The sequence below is a fragment of the Ailuropoda melanoleuca genome, chromosome 16 (assembly GCF_002007445.2).
Source record: "Ailuropoda melanoleuca isolate Jingjing chromosome 16, ASM200744v2, whole genome shotgun sequence".
Lineage (NCBI taxonomy): Eukaryota > Metazoa > Chordata > Mammalia > Carnivora > Ursidae > Ailuropoda > Ailuropoda melanoleuca.
Window position 1 is genome coordinate 8,578,690 of NC_048233.1, and position 16,490 is coordinate 8,595,179.

Here is a 16,490-nt window from a genome sequence, read left to right on the forward strand (position 1 = left end):
AGTCTAATTTTTCACTTTTAGTCAGGAAGAGCAAAGTTAGGGGCACCTGGCTGGCTTAGTCAGAAAAACATGCGACTCTTGGTGTTGGGGTCATGAGTTCAAGCCCCAGGTGGGGTGGAGAGATTACTTACATAAATAAAACTTTAAATAAAAAGGAAGGGCAAAGTTAGGTGAATAAAATTCAGTCCCTCTTAGAGCTGAGAACAGTGTGGATCGAATTCCTTGGGTGGAGTTTCCTCTTCCTGGTTTGGCTTCCCACGCCGCTGTGGATATGGTCTAACAGAAATCCACCTATGTGTTTGTCTGCATAGACTGTCAGTGCCAAGACTCTGCATTTTCATTACTACTCTAGCACCTCTCTCAGAGCCTTGCACGTAATAGATACTTAATAAATGTTTGTTACGTGAATAAATGCGTGTCTCCTTTCCACTCTGTCTACTGCTGACAAACCTCAGATTTTTGTAGTTAAGTCTATGCATTGGTAATCTTTGCTTTGTGAACTTTCTGAGGGCAAGAGTAGAGCAACAGAAGAGAAAAAAATTCTCCGTCCTTTCACATCCAATTGCCTTTGAGGAGCTGGGAAGAGAGCAATTCACACTTGATTATCTTCCAGCAGAGAGATTAGCAGTACCTGGAATGCCAGGCAGTCCCGCGATTGATCGAGCCTTCTCCAGCCCACCAGGCAGCTTTGTCTCCGCTCAGAGGCCATGACTCCTTCCCCGACCGTCTTGGCTCTCCGCCTCCTGCTAACTGTGGCTTTGGGCCAGACATTCCAATTTCAAGAACATGTCTTTCTCCAGTTTCTGGGCTTAGACAAAGTGCCTTCGCCCCAGAAGTTCCAACCTGTGCCTTCCATCTTGAAGAAAATTTTCCAGGATCAAGAGGCAGCCGCAACCAACGGGGACTCCCGAGATTTCTGCTACGTAAAGGATCTCGGTACCCGTGGGAACATACTCCGGCTTCTCCTGGATCAAGGTAAGGAAACGAGCGTGCTTTCTAGAGAAAAGTCTGGCAGTAGATGGCATGAAGAAAGAAAAGAAGGGGAAGGTAACAATTACCGAGGGGTTTGTAGAGGCACTTGTGCCGGTATTTTACGTATTTTAGCTCATTTAATCCCGACCACATCCTGAGATTCCAAAGGCAGGTATTCTTATCAGCTTTTTAACAATAAGGAAAGTCAGTCAGTAGATTAACCCGTAAACTATTCAAGATCGTACCGGGAGCGCGTGAGCAGAGTCAGGATTCAAAATAGGGTTTTTTTCTGAATCGCTGCTTTTGTGCTACAGTTAAGGTGGGAGGAATTATGGAATTATGGGGTGGAATTATGGAATTAAGGGTGGAATTATGGCATAGGCTTCACTCTTCAGCCCACACTTTATGTATCGCGGTGCCTTTGGTGTGGCAAGCCGGGAGAAGAACATTGCCAGTCCATTTGGCCCCAACTCTTGCTTCCCGTCTCCACACCTTCCAACTGCTTTTGTTGGGTGGAAATGGCTATTGATAGCCATTGTCATACCCTTTATATGAGGATCTGAGTGCCATTCAACAATTTATCAAACTGACACCGCCCACCAAAATTACCTAGGTCAATAGTTAAAAGTGGATTCTCTAAATAAATAAATAAATAGTTGGTTCTCCTGTCCAGTTCCTGCCCCTTACTCTACCGCTCAATTCTTTTTTTTTTTTAATTTTTTAAAGATTTTATTTATTTATTCGACAGAGATAGAGACAGCCAGCGAGAGAGGGAACACAAGCAGGGGGAGTGGGAGAGGAAGAAGCAGGCTCATAGCAGAGGAGCCTGATGTGGGGCTCGATCCCGTAACGCCGGGATCACGCCCTGAGCCGAAGGCAGATGCTTAACCGCTGTGCCACCCAGGCGCCCCTACCGCTCAATTCTTATTCAAAGCCAGAGATGGGTATTGTAATTTGCATTTCTATATAGCTTCCCGGGATGGGGAGTGGGGATCAGAAGAGGAATTGAGGGCCGTGTTGGTTAATTTTACAGTACCCGGAGATAAAATTTGAATATTTATTTGTTCAGGAAGCATTTCTTGGATACCTACTATGTGCTGGGAACTGGGTATCGCCATGGGAATGTAGAAATTAAAGTCTGCCCTTTAAGAGTTTATAAAAGGTAAAAGAAAAAGTTTATAGAAGGCGAATAGACAAACATAAGACTCCCATACTTTATGCTAAGTATTATTATGTTAAAGACTCAAGCCTTGAGAGTGGGCGTTCTGGGAAAATTTCCTGGAGGAAGGTTAAAAGGTGTGGGAAGCTGGTTTGAAGAATTTTCCATGGAAAGAGTAGAAAACAGCTAAGAATTCTTCCCTTCCTCCCCCATGGAAAAAAATTTGATTTTTGTGATGACCATAATCCTATCAAATGATACAGGAAAAAGGCATAATCTTGCCATCACCCCTCCCTAACCTCCACCAAGAGAAAGCCGTCATTAATAGTTTACATGCATATTCTTCCAGACCTTTCTTCTTTGCATAATATTTACAATAGAAACTTGTATTTTTTTATAAATGGGGTCATACTATACATTTCTCAGGTATTATGAATATCTCATACAAATCAGAACTAAAAGTCACAATTGTCTCATTTTAATGGCTGCACACGATTCCATTGTATAAACATGCTATAATCTATGTAACAGATGCCCTGTTGATGAGTATGGACATAATATAAATAATACAGCTTTACATCAAACGTGTGTGTGTGTATACTTTTTCTATTTCCCTAGGATAAATTCTTAGAAGGGGATTATTGGATCAGAGAAGGTACATTTGTACTTTGTATAGAGCAAGTGTCTTCCAAAATTTACACGCCATCATGAATGTTTAAGAATTCTCACTTTCCCACAATTTGACAGCAGTCTTTATAGAAACATTATAGAAACTTACTGAAGCATAGCATACATACAGAAAAGTGCACAAATCATAGAGAATAGCTCCGTGAATTTTCACAGAATAATAGGCACCCAGATGGAGAAACTGAACGGAGCAGTGACCCTCTGAGGATGCTTCATGGCCCCTTCTGGTTAATCACGACTCCTTTGCAAGAGTAACTTTCGTCCTGTAACATTACCAATCAGTTCTGCCTGTTTCTGAACTTCATGTAAATGGAAATGTGAAATGTATCCTTTTTTTGTGTCTGGCTTCCTTCACTCTAAATTGTGTTTGTGCGATTTATCCATGGTGTGTGTGTATTTGTAGCTCATTCTCATTGCTTGCAGTATTTCACTCTGTGAATATATTACAATGTACTTATTTATCCCTGCTATGCTGGAAGGCTGTTGAGTGACAATACTCTTTTAGCTTTTAAGTTTTGTTACTCTGGTAGCAAAACATAATCTCATTGCTTTGGTTTTTATTTCTTTAATAAGGTGGAATGCATTTTTAAATGGATAATGAATCTTATTTTTTTTATCAAACAATTGACTATACACACTGGCCATTTTCTTTTTTTTTTTTTAATATTTTATTTATTTATTTTGACAGAGAGAGAGACAGCCAGCGAGAGAGGGAACACAAGCAGGGGGAGTGGGAGAGGAAGAAGCAGGCTCCTAGTGGAGAAGCCTGATGCGGGGCTTGATCCCAGAATGCTGGGATCACGCCCTGAGCCGAAGGCAGACACTTAACGACTGAGCCACCCAGGCGCCCCCACATTGGCCATTTTCTATTAAGGAGTCTTCTTTTCCTTTATGACTTGTAAGCCTTCTTGATCATTTGTAAAAGCTCTTTCAGATTATGAATTTTAACTCATGCACATTATAAGTTTTCTTGGTTGTTCTTTGTGGTTTTAATTTTGTTAATGATGTCTTTTAAATATAGAAGTTTTGGGGCGCCTGGGTGGCACAGCGGTTAAACGTCTGCCTTCGGCTCAGGGCGTGATCCCGGCGTTATGGGATCGAGCCCCACATCAGGCTCCTCCGCTATGAGCCTGCTTCTTCCTCTCCCACTCCCCCTGCTTGTGTTCCCTCTCTCACTGGCTGTCTCTACCTCTGTCGAATAAATAAATTAAAAAAAAAACTTAAAAAAAAAATATAGAAGTTTTTTTATCTTCCTGCTCTCAAATCTGTCCATCCTTTCCATTCTGGCTTTTGGATTTTCTTTTTTTCTTTTATGCTTAAGGAATTTGATTTAGTGCTAGGAAGAGGAAGGGAGACTCATGGGTTAGAATTCTAGCCTGGAACAGGAGAGCTCAATTTCAGAGAAGTGGAGAAGTACTGTGAAGACATCTCTGCACTTGACAGTTAGCCAACCTTTAAGAAAGATGTTTCAGTGGAATAGTGAGGGGTAAAAAGCTGGAAAGTAACAGGAGAATATGAAGAGGTAGAGACAGTAAATATAGACCTACCTTTTTAAAAGATGGTCAATGAAACGAAAAGAAAGAAAAAGATGATATGGTAGGCTTGAAGAGGATGCTGGATAATTTCTAAGGCTTCTTAATTTTATTGTTTTTTTAAATGAGACTTGAGAATGAAGAGACTTGAGACTGAAGGGGGAATGGTTAGAATGTTAGGGTTTCTTGAGGGGGGCTTTCTGTTTTTCTGTTTTGTTTTTTTTAAGTAATCTGCATGGATCCAGGTGGGGCTTGAACTCATGACCCTGGGATCGAGTCTCATGCTCTACCGACTGAACCAGCCAGGTACCGCTGAAATGTTTGGGCTTCTGTTGTAATTTCTCCATAAACCGAATGGTCTTAGAAAATCCCTAGTTATGGTTGGGTTGCCTGGGTGGACCAGGCACTGGGCCAGTTGGGTGAGCATCTGACGCTTGATTTCGGCTCAGGTCATGATCTCAAGGTGGTGAGATGGAACCTGCCTCAGGCTCGTGCTAGGTGCGGAGCCTGCTTAAGATTCTCTCTCTCCCTGTCCCCTTGACCCCCCCACGCCCCCTAAAAACAAAATCCCTACTAAACAAATAAATAATAAATAACAAAGAAGTTATTTGTACAGGAGGAGAAATTGAAGCTGGGGAGAGAAAAGGTAAAAGTAAGCTCTATTGGGCCTTTTCCTAAAGGAATAGATTTGACAATCTGGGCAGAGAAGTCAGCTTTGAAAACAGGGAGAGTTCATCTACAATGACAAAAGGTAAGAGAAAGGGGTCCATGTGCAGAAGCTGGAGAATCACACTGTACCTTAATATTCAGTGAAGTGGGAGATGACATTTGCAGAGACCCCGGACCGGAAGTTGTTGATGTTGACAACTGTGGGCTTAGATAAGGAATCATCTAAGGATGAGACCTAGAGGACTCCAGAGGGCCAGTCTTGCCTAGATGAGAGGAGCTTGTTTGGAAGTCAATCTAAGTAGTTAATTTTTGGCCAGCAACACCTGACAGCCTAAGATGTTCTTAAACATTTCTGTGCCATGGGTCCCTTTGGCCATTCTGTTAAAGCTGATGGACCCCTTCTCAGAGTAATGGTTTACATGCCTAAAATAAAATATTCAAGATTTCCAAGGAAATCGGGTCCCTGGGTGGCTCAGATGGTTAAGTGTCTGCCTTCAACTCGGGTCATGATCCCGGTTCTGAGATTGAGTCCTGTGTGGGGCTCCCTGCTCAACGGGAGTCGTCTTCACCCTCTGCCTCTCCCTGCATGGTAATGCTCTCTCTCTCTCTCAAATAAATAAATAATCTTTTAAAAAAAAAAGATCCCAAGGAAATCAATTAAATATAGAAATACATTTATAAAAATATTTTAAACCAAATGTGTGTACAGTAACATACATGGATGCATTTATTAATGCAATAAATAACAAGATCCAGGGATGGGACTATACTTACCATAAATTCAAAGTAGTGTGAGCATAAATGTTATTTTAAGATATTTGCAACAACTTAATCCATGAACATGACTATGATTTTTATTGGTAACAGTGTCATAGGTCCTGATAATATTATTGGGATTTGTTACCTATATTCATAGTTAAAAGAAATGCTAGATTTCGTTTAGAGTTCCTTGAAAATAAAGATGTAATTCTTTTTCCCATCCAAGTTCATGGACCTTCTAAATTCTGTCCAGGACCCCTTGGGGACCTGCCGATGTGAAAATAAGAATCTCTGGCCTTGAGTGAGGAGTGAGAGAAACGAATCCTCCCAATGGTAGGGTTGGAATACAACTGATAATTTCCTGCCCTTAGTTTGCATATGTAGATATCACATAACATTTGACATTTATATCACACTGGTGGATCTGAAGTGACATATGTTATGGTGACTCACATCTCTGTTCTCATCTAGGTCTCTTTCTTGACTCCGAGAAGCTTCCTCAAGCCTCCTCCTGCCTGCGGAAGCTGCTCCACTTTAACCTGTCTGCCATTCAAGATAAGGAGCAGTTGACAATGGCCCAGCTGGGCCTGGATTTGGGGCCCAACACTTACCATAAGCTGGGACCGGAACTGGAGTTGGCTCTGTCCCTGGTTCAGGAGCCTCACGTGTGGGGCCAGTCCATCCCCAGACCAGGTAAAATGCTTGTGTTACAGTCAGTACCATGGCCACAAGGTGTTGTGCACTTCAACCTGCTGGACGTGGCTAAGGATTGGAGTAACAACCCCCGGAAGAATTTAGGCTTGTTGCTAGAGATACTAGTCAAAGGAAACAGCGAGTCGGGGGTGAATTTTCAGCTTCAGGACACCTGTGCCGGACTGAGACAGTCCCTTCATGCTTCCCTGCTGGTGGTGACTCTCAACCCTGAGCAATGCCACCCGTCATCCCGAAGAAGGAGGGAAGCCATCGCTGCCCCTAAGGCTTCTTGCAAGAGCCTCTGCCATCGTCACCAGCTGTTCGTCAACTTCCGGGACTTAGGTTGGCACAAGTGGATTATTGCTCCCAAAGGGTTCATGGCAAACTATTGCCATGGAGATTGTCCTTTCTCGCTCCACCTCCCTCAACAGTTCCAATTATGCTTTCATGCAAGCACTGATGCATGCAGTTGACCCAGAGATCCCCCAGGCTGTCTGTATCCCCACCAAGCTGTCCCCCATTTCCATGCTCTATCAGGACAATGACGACAATGTCATTTTACGACATTATGAAGACATGGTGGTGGACGAATGTGGATGTGGGTAGGCTCTTAGAAACAGAAGGGGTGTTCTTAGCTTAAATCTTCTAATAAAACTAGCAACGTGGTTTATGACTTCTTGGATCTGAAATATCAATATATTTGTGTTTACAGTTTGTCTTCCTGGAAAAACCATCATGATTAATGATCTCCCTAATTACACACACACACACACACACACACACACACATTCAGCCCTAATGATCTCACAGTCATGGCGCACTTGACAGTATATTAGACTCTAGATAGAAGGACACTTCCATTTATTGGTGGCCTATTATAGGCAGGCATTATTATTCTATGTGTTACTTATAAACATCGTTTTAGGATGTTTCTTGAGGTAGGCCTTATTATTCATACTTCATAGAGAAGGTGAATAAATTTCCCTAAAGTTATCAACCTCCCCTGAGAGATCTCACAGACTAACAATGTTACTTAAAAAAAAAATTGTTTTGATGGGCACCTGTGTGACCCATCTGGTTAAGTGGTGGACTCTTGATCTCAGCTCAGGTCATGATCCCAGGGTTCTGGGATCAAGCCCTGAGTCGGGCTCCACTCTCAATGGGGAGTCTACTTGAGGATTCTCTCTCTCCCTCTCAGTTAAATGCTTCCCCCGCTCACACACACACTCTGTCTCCCAAATAAATAAATAAATCTTCAAAAAATTATTTTGAGATAATACAAAATAATATGAAAAATATTATCAAAACAGTACCCGATATCTGCATTTCCTTCTGGTCTTTTATTGTTGTTATATATGATTTTTATAGCTCTGATCACACTCTATATATAATTTTGTGTTTTTTCTGTACTCAACATTACCATAGGAATTTTTTTTCAAATCACCAACATGCTGTATTTAATGGCTATATTATATATGATTATTTAGATACAGATTTTACTTAAGAGTGTTTATCATGGGGCATTACATTGTTTGCAGTTTTTGTGGTAGAATAGTGTTATGACTTTTTGTTCATGTGTCATTGTTGATCTTTTGTCCCCACTTAGAAAAATTTTAGACATGGAATCACAGTCAAAGGTTTAAGTTGACTTCTGGGGTAAAATGCAAAATTCACACAGATTTCAAAATACAAAACTCTAGGCTTGGTAGGATACTTTGGGTTGTACCAGGAAGTATGAATTCACTCATTTCCCCTGTTGGGAGAACTAAAGTGAAAGTTTGTGAATCACTGCTTTATTTAGTCCTCTCTATAATGCCATTTGTCTCTGTCTTCTGTCAACTTCATCACTCTCACCTGAGTTACTGCCACAACTTTTAACTTAATTTTTGTTTTTATTTTTAGGTTTTTAAAAATGTTGATTATTATAATTTAACTATATTACAAATACACATAAAGATGCCTATATAACCCTCCCAGTCTCTTTTCCCATTCTCCTGATGAAACCACCATCCTGAAGTTGACATGTCTTTCCCACTCCCATTCTATAATTTTACTACTATGTTTAGAACCATAAATAGTATAAAGCATTGCTGCATAAATACTTAAACTTTATAGAAACAATATTGGAGTAAATTTTTCTACCACTTTTTTCCCCTCTACTATTTCAGAGATTCTTAGAGATTGATAGAGTTAGGGATATAATTGATTTTTCCCCCCACTGCTGAGTAGTAATCCATGACATGTATATTTCACAATAGATTTGTCTGTTATTGAACACTGAGGGCATTCACAAACAGACTGCTACAATCATTTCAATAGAATGGACACAATTTTTTTTTTGCAATCTCCTCCTCCAGCTAAGACTTAAGTGTAACACAGCAGTCAACCGGTAATTTATCAGGAGAATGGAGAAGGGGCTGCAGAACTTGTAGCAACTCTGAATGCATATCCTTGAACATAAAACTGATCTATAAAAAGCACCTTGTCAAATTCATCGTTGGAACCAGAAACACTGTTCTGACAGATATCAAGGGGAGATTGGCTTTAGACATATCATTTAGAACAAGTTAGTGGAACAATCAGGATGTTGCCAACATAACCTATGTCAATACGTTTACAGAAACACTTTCAAATTATATTTGTTGAAGAAAGAGCTAAGCAGTCAATGTAACAGAAGAAAGATAGATGGCTGCTTTGGTAAAGGTGACAATACTTTGGGGGGGCTACCGTGGTCCCAGCTTTCTTGGTAGTGCATTCAGCCTTGAACAAGTGAGTCTGATTAACATAAAATTCATAAAATGTCACCTGCAAACCAGTCATCAATATATGGGCTTCCAGTAAGATGCTAAGGGAAAAGGGTTGGCCAGCATAGTAGGTTTGATGGAAAAGTGCACATGGAAAGCAAGTTATCATAAGAATATGTATTGGGAAATCAGAGGAAGGGAGTTAGTTAAATGATCTAAATGGCAACATTGATTAACCCCCAGGTCCAGACACTAGAAGACTTCTAGTCATTTCAGATCATACCCTCCTATTAATATTCTTTAATCAGGCAACGATATGCTTGCTTGAATAATGGCTTTTCTTATTGATAACATCACTTGCTAAGCTTGTTTTATTGAATAAATAAGCTGCTCATATTCATTGGGATGATCCCAAATCATGTTGGACAAACATTACAAATCATCTTGCAGTGGCAACCCTCTCGGGTCCCCTGCCTCTACGGGAGCTTTGTACCATCACTTTACTATCCCTCAATAAGCCTTGTTTGCTGCCAGAAAAACGCCTGAAAACACAAAAACAAATCATCTTGGCGTGTAGATTATTTCTTTAAACTAAATTATCTCTACAGTTTTATTGCATTGAAATAAAATTTTATACACCATTTTTTGATGATATAAAGTATACTTACTGAACTTTAGTATCAGCATAACAATAACTTATTATACAGTATTGTGAGGGGAAAACCTGGTTATTCAATCTTCTCCTTGATTGAGTTCTATGTAAGTAGAAATTTACTATAAGGACTACGTTTAGTATAAAAGGTACTCTGAGCCAAAAGTGTTTTGAGATAATTTGAGATTTTAGAAGAGAGATTCACAGAATCAAAATGGATTCTTTAAATCAACTGGCATTAAAATATTAGAAGAGAAATAGTAATAATTAGGGGTGCCTGGGTGGCTCAGTCAGTTGTCTATCTTCAGCTCAGGTCATGATTTCTGAGTCCTGGGATCGAGTCCCGCATGCGGCTTCCTGCTAGGTGGGGAGTCTGCTTCTCTCTTTCTCTCTCTCTCTCTCTCCTTCTGTCCCTCCCCACCACCTGTTCTTTCTCCCTCTCTCTCAAATAAACTAAAAATAAATCTTTAAAAGATAAAAAATAAATTAAATTAAAAAAAATAGTAGTAATTATAAAATGCCATTATGCCACTGTTAGTGGTATTAACCAAAGTATTGAACAGTGAAAATATTGAAGAAGTAATACTCTCAGATTAGAATGGGGAAAAATGGATGTTTGAATTAAATTTAAAGTACTCATTGATAATTAAGAAACAATTGAGTCTACGTTATAGTAATTCTTGGACATGGAACACACAACTAAGTAAAATCTTTTATATGCAGACAATCCTCTGCATTTAAGTGAAAAATTCAATCACTTTCAGAACTCCTGGACTCTTCATTTCTCTGGGGCCTTTCCATTGCCTTGTCTGCTTTATACATAGGAAAGTGAGCACTGACTTAAGTGTACCATTACCCTCTACTGGGAAAAGCAAAGGAGAGGGGCCTACAGAAAACTAGAGTCTAGGGATGTCTGGGTGGCGCAGTCAATTAAGCGTCTGCCTTCAGCTCAGGTCATGATCCCAGGGTCCTGGGATAGAGTTGGACTCCCTGCTCAGTGGGGAGCCTGCTTCTCCCTCTGCCTGATGCTCCCTCTGCTTGCACTGGCTCTCTCTGTGACAAATAAATAAATAAAATCTTAAAAGAAAAGAAAAAAGAAAGAAAAGAAAAAAAAAGAAAGAAAAAGAAAAAAGAAAAGAAAAAAGAAAAGAAAAGAAAGGAAAAGAAAAGAAAACTAAAGTCTAGTGAGAGCTGTTCCCCAGTGAACAGGAACAAGGCTAAAGCTGGTCAGCTGTATGGAAGGCCAGTACATCTAGATAGATGATAGATATAGATAGATAGATAGATAGATAGATAGATAGATAGATAGATAGATGATAGATAGATAGATATAGATAGATAGATAGATAGATAGATAGATAGATAGATAGATAGATGATAGATATTCCAGAATCTCTGTTTCAGGTCCCCAAACCTGTCATCCTGATGAGGAGAACAAAGGCAAGAGAAATGTAGCCGAAAGTAAATCTCCTTACAGCTTGCAGCCCACTGATACCAGAGACATGCTGAGCGTGACCTTCCTCAAGGAGCCCACGGCTGCCTTAATGTCTTCATGCTTATGTTTTATTAGACTTTCCTGGGACCTGACTTGGCGCCTATTTACCGAGCACAGCATTGACTTCAACGCTCCTGCTCTCCTGCCACCAGCCTGCAGAGATCTTCCCTTCGTGGCCTCTCTTACCTCACACCTGAGCTCTTTGGGCTCGTTGCAAGGATGTATCAAAAGCCCAGCTGACCACGATTCCTGAGGCTGCGTTGCTAAATTTACTTCTGAACTGAATGGAATTGTTACAGCTAGATTTCCTTAGTCTGCTAAGGATTTTGATTTGGGTTCTGTGCTTAACACATTTATATTATTATTTTTTTAAAGATTTATTTCTTTTAGAGGGGGGAAAGGGCAGAGAGAGAGGGAGAGAGAGAGAGAATCTCAGTCAGACTCCCCGCTGAATCCTGAGCCCAACAGGGGGCTCCATCCCACGACCCTGAGATCATGACCTGAGCCGAAATCAAGTCGGCCGCTTAACTGACCGAGTCACCCAGGTGCCCCTACATTATTTTTAAAAGTTATTTAAAACTATTAAGAGGGTAGCTATTTCCTTCTGCTTGCAGTTCTGTTGTTGTTGGCAGGATTGTTCACTCCCGAGTTAATCGAGTTTCCTCCTGAGGCCATTATGCCCAGGGTTAGAGATGAACATGCATGACTGGCTTCATGGCTTTGGGACACACAACCTCTTTCTCTACTAGAACATTCAATGTCTGGCAAATTGGTCTACAAATAGGCATGGGCCCTGTAAGTCACGTTTATGCTCTGATTTGGGCAGGGTGGCACAGGGTAGGACTTCTTATTCCAAAATGTAAATAAATTATGAACCGAGGTGTATGGCTATTTCAGAGCATTTCAAGACCAGTAGTCTTATATATTGGCAGGTCTGTCCACTCACTTACGGGCCAGTTAGGTTTGAAACTTCACCATCTGGTTAATTCATGTCAATTCAGTTTGATGCTTATGGAATGCCCTGAAAGGTAGAAAGAAAGGCACGGTGTCTGCTGTCGGGTCGTTTTGCCATAACATGATGCATTCCAAAATCAAGTCAGGCCTAAATTTTGTTTCTTTTAAAATAAGAAATGAGGCATAAATATCAGGACACCAAGGGTTACTCAGGGGTTATTTTCTCACCAATTTATTCTCTACTCAAAACAATATTAAGCGATTCAAGTATTATCACAGGGTTTTCTGTGCTTTGCTTGTGAGTGTAATACCTGGGGTAGGTAAGCTCAAAATAGGATGTTGGCTGATCCCAGAGGCAGAGGGTGACTGAGAAGGTGGCTGCCAAGGTTGCGACTGAAAAAAGGATTGGAGGGTGGTCAGAGGCTGGTGAAAGGGGTGTCCCTGGGTCTGTTCTGTCTAAACACTGTTGAAGAGACAAATCCATGTGTCTGCCGGAAGCACTGCCTTCTCTTACTCTTTCTTTTACTTGTTTGCTTAGCAACATTAAACAGCAAACTGGTACCATTACTTTGGGGCGAAAACTTATCACGTACTTTGCAACCAACACCTTTGTCATGTTACAGTGATGTGGAATTTATCTTTCTGAGAAAGATGCACACAGATCTCTTGGAACCTTACTTGAAAATGATTGGTTTAGCTACAACCTATATTTTCATCTTTCAAAAAAATAATCATGCTGTGATTAATATGGGTAATTGCCCAAGGTGCCCTAGAACAATAATTAAATCAATGGCTATTTTGAAAGGAAGAGTATGATAACTCCCATAGATATCAACAGAATACTCGGGAAACTGAAAGGAAGGAGTGAATCCATCTAGATTAAAGAAGAAGGGCTGCTTTTGATATGGGTAGTCAGAGATAGTAGGGCTTTAACATATGCAGGGTATGCAGGTAGGGAGTTTTAGCGAGAAAGCCAGAGCAAAGGGGTGCCTGGCTGGTAGACAAGCGACTCGATATGAGGCATGAGTTCAAGCCCCATGTTGGATGTAGAGTTTACTTGAAAGAAAAAAGAAAAGAAAAGAAAGAAAAGAAAAGAAAAGAAAAGAAAAGAAAAGAAAAGAAAAGAAAAGAAAAAAGAGAAGAAAAGAAAAGAAAAGAAAAGAAAAAAAAAGAAAAGAAAAAAGAAAGAAAGAAAGAGGAAGAAGGAAGGAAGGGAGGAAGGAAACAAGAAAAGAAAGAAAGAGAGAAAGAGAGAAAGAAAGAAAAAATCTGAGCAAAGGCAGGAAATGGCAGAAATTGAGGTTTTAATTTATAGGGGGTTGAATTTGCTAATTGTATCGCTTTTCTGCCCTCTGCTGATTCAAACAGGGAAGAGCAAATCTATTAAAATACATGGTTCTTTATAAGGATCAAAGGTATTGTTGAGAACCTGATAAAACATAGACTCTCCCCAGAATATAATACATATAAGCACACACTATTTTGCAAATAATTTCAGTTGCTTGATGGACTCCCTGCAGTGTAAACTCTAGGGCTGTGAAGAACACATTCTTCTTCAGACAGGTTTCTTTCTTTCTTTCTTTCTTTCTTTCTTTCTTTCTTTCTTTCTTTCTTTCTTTCTCTTTCCTTATTTCTTTTCTTTCCTCTTCTTTTCTTTCTCTCTTTCTCTCTCCCTCTCTCTCTCCTCTTTATGACCCCTTGTGTGTGAGTACGCACGAATTGTAATATTCCATTTCTTTTAAGGGACCTATTCCTCACATCACTTCTTTCTTTCCTCACTCATATCTTTTTTTTTTCTTAAGTTTTTATTTATTTATTTGAGAGAAAGAGAGAGAGCACAAGCAGGGGGAGCAGCAGGCAGAGGGAGAAGCAGGCTCCCCACTGAGAAGGGAACCCAATGCGGGACTCAATCTCAGGACCCTGGGATCATGACCTGAGCCAAAGACAGGCGCTCAACTCACTGAGCCACCCAGGCATCCCTAGTATGAATTTTTTTTTTAAGATTTTATTTTTGTTTTATTTACTTATTTATTTTAGAGAGAGGCAGAGGGAGGGAGCACATGTACAGGGAGGAGAAGGGTAGAGGAGAGGGAGAGAGAGAATCTTAAGCAGGTTTCCTGCTGGGCTGGATCTCATGACACTGAGATCATGACCTGAACTGAAACCAAGAGTCGGATGCTTGACCGACTGAGCCACCTGGTGCCCTTAAAGGATTTTATTTTTAAGTAATCTCTACAGCCAAGACGGGGCTCCAATTCACAATCCTGAAATCAAGAGTCACACACTCCTCGGACGGAGGCAGCCAGGTGCCCTGGTTGTTATGATTAATACTGTGATGAAGGTTCATGTACAAGTTTTTGTGTGAATATATATTTTTGATTCTTTTAGAATTGTCGGATCATATGGTTACTTTATGTTTAATGTTTTGAGGGACTATCAAGCTGTTTTCCAGAGTGGCTATACCTACCATTTTACATTACTAATAGCAATGCATGAGAGTTCCAATTTTTCCATATCTTTGCCAACATTTGCTCTTGTCAAATTTTTTTAAAGCCATCCGAGTGGTTACGAAGTGGTATCTCCTTGTGTGTGTGTGTGTTTAAGATTTTATTTATTTATTTGACAGAGAGAGAGAGCACAAGTAGGCAGAGTGGCAGGGAGAGGGAGAAGCAGGCTCCCCGCTGAGCAGAGAGCCCGACATGGGACTCGATCCCAGGGCCCCAGGATCTGATCTGAGCCGAAAGCAGACGCTTAATGACTGAGCCACCCAGGCACCCCTCTCCTTGCGGTTTTGACTTGGATTTCCCTAATGATTAATGACGTTGATCATCTTCTTGGGCTCATTTGCTATTTGTATATCTTCTTTGGAGAAATGTCTGCTCAAATCCTTCTCCCATTTAATTAGGTTATTTTCTTTTTATGGTTGAATTGTAATAATTGTGACTCTAGACCTTTATGAGATATATAACTTGCAAATATTTTCTCCCATTCTATGAATTGTCTCTTCACTTTTTTTGATAGTGTACTCTTTTAATTTTGATGAAGTCAAAATTTTGAGAGAGAGAGAGATATATAATATATATATAGATTATCTATATATATATTATATATATATGTAATTTTGATGAAGTCAACCCTCTTCCTTCCAGTCCTAGGCAACCATTGACATTTCTGCCACTATAGATTAGTTTAGTTTGGACTGTTCTATGATTTCATACACATGGAATCATACAGTGTGTAAACTTCTATATTTGCTTTTTTTTGTTCAGTGTTTCTGTAAAATTGATCCATGTGATTAGTGTAGAGGACACTTTTAGGCAACAGGCTTGAGCAATGGCAACTTGATGAAGGCAAAAGTGCCCACAGAGATCGCCGAGCTGAATACAAACAGGCTCATTAAGCGACCCGCCTTGAACTAGCCATAGGCCCCAGCTGACCAGTTACATCCAGGCACAGTTCCTAAGATTACCACAAAGCGGAAAATTCTGTATGTTCCCATACTTCTGTCACTCCTCCATGTAACGATGGCCCCTCACCTCTGCCTTGTCACAGACAGACCTCTGCTGTCCCACCGACCACTTCCTTTCGGTATATTCAATAAACTGCTTTTCTGTTCTGCCTCAGGTGAATTCTTTCACCTTCCTCACCACCAGCCCCTACCCAACTGAAATGCCCCACATTTGGTTGACCACAAAGAGAGAACTTTTTTGGTTGATGAGAATCTTAAATATCTTGATTGTGAAGTGGTTACATAGTATATATATACATTTTTCAAAACTCATAAATGTCCAGGAACAGGACATTAACTTAAACTGAATGGTTACATTTTATAGTGTTTTCTGCCTCTCTTACAAATAATTAATGTCATGACAGTCTATCATATCTGATAGTTCTGAGTTTCCTTTTTTTCTTTTTCTTTCAAGATTTTATTTATTTATTTGTCAGAGAGAGAGAGCACAAGCAGGGGGGAACAGCAGGCAGAGAGAGAAGTAGGCTCCTCACTGAGCAAGAAGCCTGATGGGACTTGATCCCAAGACCCTGGGATCATGGCTTAAGCGGAAGGCAGACGCTTAACCGACTGAGCCACCCAGGCACCCCCTGAGTTTTCTTTTTTTCTTTCTTTCTTTCTTTCTTTCTTTCTTTCTTTCTTTCTTTCTTTCTTTCTTTCTTTCCT

At 40.4% G+C, this 16,490-nt stretch overlaps 1 protein-coding gene across 1 annotated transcript; it reads left to right on the forward strand.

Moving 5' to 3' along the window:
- The first annotated feature begins 461 nt into the window (after positions 1 to 461).
- Positions 462 to 7,144, forward strand: GDF3 (growth differentiation factor 3). Its single transcript, XM_002929202.4, is given in 3 exon segments — positions 462 to 975; positions 6,250 to 6,886; positions 6,888 to 7,144. Coding segments are annotated over 3 exon segments (1,095 nt in total). The 5' UTR covers positions 462 to 707; the 3' UTR covers positions 7,078 to 7,144.
- The last annotated feature ends 9,346 nt before the right edge of the window (positions 7,145 to 16,490 follow it).